This window comes from Morone saxatilis, unplaced genomic scaffold (assembly GCF_004916995.1).
Source record: "Morone saxatilis isolate NCDOM2014 unplaced genomic scaffold, NCSU_SB_2.0 Contig20, whole genome shotgun sequence".
NCBI lineage: Eukaryota > Metazoa > Chordata > Actinopteri > Moronidae > Morone > Morone saxatilis.
Window position 1 is genome coordinate 2,877,621 of NW_023339763.1, and position 4,973 is coordinate 2,882,593.

Genomic DNA, 4,973 nt, shown 5'->3' on the forward strand with positions numbered 1-4,973 from the left:
CTTATTACCCCACACAAAAAGACACGTGCACCTGCATGCATGTGGCTCATTTCTGACAAGGTGTGTCCCTGCACTGGTTACTTACACGAAGGAACGGACGACTGATGTGATGTGCAGGGAAGGGTGCTGTCTATTATATTATGGTTTAAGAAAAAGTTGCCATGCTCCAACTGACTACAGCTTGCATGAACATGCCCTCGGACCCATCTTGAGGTGACAACACACATAGCCTTAGCTGCGCTATCAACAACGCCGCCCCACTGTCTGTCCCAGCTGCCTCCGCACCCCAGTCCGTCTGCTGCCCGTCCCTGTATGCGCTTTCATCCCTGCAGGCTACGCCTCAAGTCTCTACCTCTGCTCCACTCGCTGGTATGACGTTTTATCATAGCGGTGTATAGCACGTTCAGTACTTCTGTACTCCGGCAGTGGTACTAGATAGAACGCTATAGTCATGAATGTGTCAGCAGCTTCGCCTGTACATAACAGAGACTACTGCCAGCGGTAGCTATAAGAAAAAATGTGCATTTATATATATATAGAGAGACAAGAGGAGGAGGGGAGGCTCGCGGCTGGTGGGGACTGACCTTACTTCCCGAGTCCTTGGTCCACACTCCCTTATCGTCCACCATTGTTTTTTCAGTTTGGTCAAGACTCTCTTCACTCATTCAATACGGCAAGGTTACAGGCGTTCTTCAATCACGTAGGGAGGGCGCGGACGGGTGAGGGAGTGGGGAAGGGTAAGGTAGGGAAAATAACATAAATTACGACTCATAGACATTATTTATGTTATTCAATTCATAAGAAGCCCAACAAGAGCAGCTCAGTACCCTTTTTCACAAAGTGACAAAGCGGAGGACGAGAGGGGCTCCCCCCGCTTTGAGCGCTTACATGTCTCTTTGCTCATTGGATAGTATGGGGAGTCAGGGCGGAGGCTAACAGACATATATACGCTCTTGGGGGGGGAGGTCACCCCTCACCTTCGGCTGCATCGCTTGTTTCTGGACAGGGCATACTTGCCGGACCTTCCTTATAGCAAACAGAGGGCTAGCACTGTCAACACAAAACTATTAGCTTAGCAGTGACGGCCTGGATCGATAAAGCACAATGATGTGAGGGGATGCGCTACGTTCATCGAATGCTAATTAGCTGCTAAGGCTCAACGCTGCCAATCTGAAGCAGGCACCAGGCGGAATATTTATTGCTCGGACATAACCCGCTCTCCCCTCGGTGCCCGAGATGTAAAAAGCGGCCGACGCCGTCAGCTTCGATGATCAGACCCGGGCAGATGCTCCGTCTGCCAAACACAAAACACACTTCTTTCTTGCTTACCCGATCTCAAAAAGGTCCTTTAACTGTTGAAAACCTTGGTGTAGCTAACGCCGTAGCCTTATGGAAGTCCAAGGTTTGCCGTCCGACCTTTCATGGGTGGTCGCAGCGGCCTTGCGCCTGTCGTTGTTACCTCGTCAATAGGAGGTGGGCTACCAGCCAGGAAGGCGTACTTCCCTTCTGACTTGCGACGCGCCACCCGTCGGCCGTGTCTGGTGCAAGACCGTGGCTCGGCCGACTTCAAATGTGCACCAAACCTCTTCTCGTAGACGGCAATTTTTTGAGCGCTGTGAGTGAAGAAGGGGGCGGATGTTTGACGAGGAGAGAGAGTTGGGGAAGGGAGGGAGGGAGAAAGCATATCCGCCATACAGGTGGACGAAAACAGTTTTTGGATTACTGGAACTTAAACACCACATTCCTTACCTCAATCACTTTTTCCAAACTTTTTCTTTAAGACCCCTTTTTCTTCATTTTTAGTAAACTCACTGAGTGACATATTTCTATATTTCCATTATTATATTAATTACCCAAATACTGAACTCTTGAATGTTGTGTTAAAACAAGTCATCTGGAATGAAATGAATTTTTTTGAAGTTTTTTAGCCATTCTCCTGTTCCTGTATTGATGTATTTTTGAAAAATTTTTTTAACAATAATACAAGACTTTAAATCGGCTTTCATTATTTCCACAAATTCAGTGTTTTCTTCTCCCCGCCCACTCACCCAAAATTCTTGGTATAATCACTGGACTTGGTGCCACAGCTGGGTTTTGTAAGCTACACAACGCAGTTTCTTTTTAACGTAAAAATGGTTGTATTTCTTTTCTCACTTTTGTCTGACACCAAGTCCACAGACATTTTTTTGTGAAGACAGACGTAATGGAACTTAAGTGGAATGAATTCTTGTTCCACAGTTCACTCTCCAATGGTCTTTTTTTCTCCTCCTTTTTGGGACGAAAAAAAGAGTTTATATGTCAAGTGGTTCGCCACACTAAGGGGTCACCGAAAGCTTCATAAGGGTCATGAAGACCTTGCTTGATTTTAAGGTTGTGTAAGGAAACTTGGTTCACGTCTCTAAAAGGAATGTATACTTAGTTAGAAGTTAAGAAGAACAATGGCCAATGTTCCAGGGACAAGAAAAAACAAAAACAGATTTTTTTTCCCCCAAAAAAGAAGCCAATTTGGTGGGTGGAATAGTGTAACAATATGTCCCACGTGTTGTTATGGTATTCCACCTTCCCTGGTGTGCCGCCTTTTTTCTGTATCTCTTATCTGTTTCCACTGCTTGGTGTCGGGGTGGGAGGGTGCGTTTTATGTGTTTATTTTAGGGCAGAATTAGTGGCTTGTCTTTTTTTTTAATCCTCACACATCTGTGTTTGTTGCATGCATGTGGAGGTGGAGGTGGGGGGGTGGTCATTGTGGTGGTGCAGGGGTGGTTATTTCCTTCTTTTTCTTTACAGCTCTCCACTCCAGGTAAGCTCTGTGTGCTCTTGTGCTCGCTGTGTTGGGATGGCATGCTTCAAAAGCTCTTGTGGAAACTCATCTGAATATGTTTTATTTAGGATAATCTGCTTCTTTTTTATTTTTAATGTAATTAGCAGTTTCTTTTTTTTCCTGCTTAACTTGAAGCTTTTCCTTCACGGCTGCGAGAACTGAAATAATGTGGTTTTTTTTTGGTGGGGGAGCCATTTGAATGCTCAGCCCTGGCTAACTCTGCCAGACTCTGTCACTGCCGCCCGCACACAGTCGGGATTTACAGACCTGCCAGAGAATACAATGTCGTTACTGAGGGGAGTCGCACTTTCAATCCGCACACTCATCGATCAAAAAAAAAGGGGCCCGCCGGCGAGGTCTCGCTGAAAGGGGACGGATAAATATACTAAAGGCAAAAAGGGAAAAAAACTTCACAGGTGTGTGTACAGAGATTGTTTCCTGTGGAGAACGATGGGCCGCATGCAACAACTTTCTCTTAAATGTATCTAATATTTCTGATATTTTCTGGGAGAAAAAAGGAAGAGAAGTCAACTCCAGATGAGTCGTTGGAGGCATAGATAGATAGATAGATATAATGTATCTTAATCCCTTAATGTGGAGTCACTCAATCCAATAAATTAAATCTAACTCAAACATTAAGTATTGTAATTCCAGTTTACAAAATAAGAGGACATTTGTTGCTTCTTGCATGAGGCCCATTGTTTAAAACACCATTGATCATTAGAGAGTGCATTAAAAAAACAAAAAAGGTTGATTTTAATCCTTATAAATCTGTAACAACAAGGCAGCCGACTCCTCACAGGCAGTAAATGAAAAACCCCTGTCAGCTGTTTTCTGTAAACTCCTGAATCCGAGGCTGGTGCCAGTTTTCAGCCACAGGAAGGTGTCCCTGACAGATCACGGTAGTCCCCCTACCACCACCTGGGGGGGGATTATCATCTTCTGTCAGTCACTCGTCCGGATGCCAGCGAGGAAACACACCAGCAAAAACACAGAGAGCAGGCAGGGCGTTGTCGGTCGGGGCTGCTATCTCACGTGGCTCCGCTAACCAAAAGAAATCAGCTAAAAATGAAAATATTTGCTGCTTTTTTTTGTTCTATTTCTGTTCTTATTTTCCATAATGATGCAAATAAATTAAAAAGGGATCAAAACACATGCTGAGACAAATCTCTCTCTCCATCGTCACGTTTTAATGCAAGTCAATTACGATTTTCCAGAGCAGCTTTAATGCTCAGAAAATCCTGTGAGCTTTGAATTGGCTGACATACATTCGCTTGTATACATGTGTGAAAACAAATTATTTAGAGGTTTTTTTTATCTCAAAGCGCAGCGCCGATTGCAAACATTTTATTTAATGTTTTAAAGTCATTCAATCAAATAGAAAAAAACATTTAATTACTCAATTACTTATTGTGTTTCCTTGTTTTATCCCGTTAGAGGAGAAAAATGTGTGATATTTACATATTTTCATGCATATTTGAATCAGAATCATTAGATAAATTCAACATTCAGACCAAAGAGTGATGTTTTCTGCTCTGTTGTACTAATATTACGTGTTTTTAGAGGCCTGAAGAGGTAAAACTGTACAATCTTTAATCTAAAACTATAAGAATCTATCATGGTAGATGTTGATATGCAAAGATTAGAGATTTCTTTTTAATTGTTTACAGAATAAACATCTTTTTTATTCTTCTTTCTTATCCTGATCATCTTTTTACAACCTTATTTATCTTGTGACCCAAGTTTTCAACCTACAAATATTCAGTTTATCCTAACGGTGGCAGATTTACTCGAAATATTTAGTGATTTTAAAAAAAGAAGGCGTTAACAAAAGCAAGCTTTTCATTTCTAGCCGACGACTGTGGACATTGCCGGCTGAAATGACGAGTGTCGCTAGAATAAGCGAATGCTAACTCTAAAACTTTGTTGTTGTGATCTCTATTTTAAACGTTAACGCTAACGTTAACTGACATCAGGTTCACGTTAGTGTACGCTCATATAACAACGTCATGTGACATTATTACACATTATCTTAAAACACATCGAACGGGGAGAGATCTGTGTTCAGTGTGTGTTCGGGTCCGGGGATGTTTAGAGCAATTAATGCACTTTTCCACCCTTGTCCCCTCTCTTACTGCTACTCCTCCCTTCCCTC

General features: G+C 42.8%; 1 protein-coding gene across 1 annotated transcript in view; it reads right to left on the reverse strand.

Annotated features, from left to right (window-relative positions):
* Window positions 1-4,973, reverse strand: part of LOC118331881 (glutamate receptor 4-like) — a gene marked incomplete at its 5' end in the record, with an annotated part of 117,260 nt that overhangs the window by 7,008 nt on the left and 105,279 nt on the right. The window contains 4 exon segments of the mRNA XM_035666971.1: window positions 585-601; window positions 604-653; window positions 828-883; window positions 1,364-1,613. Of these exon segments, the coding sequence (XP_035522864.1) occupies window positions 585-601; window positions 604-653; window positions 828-883; window positions 1,364-1,613 (373 nt within the window).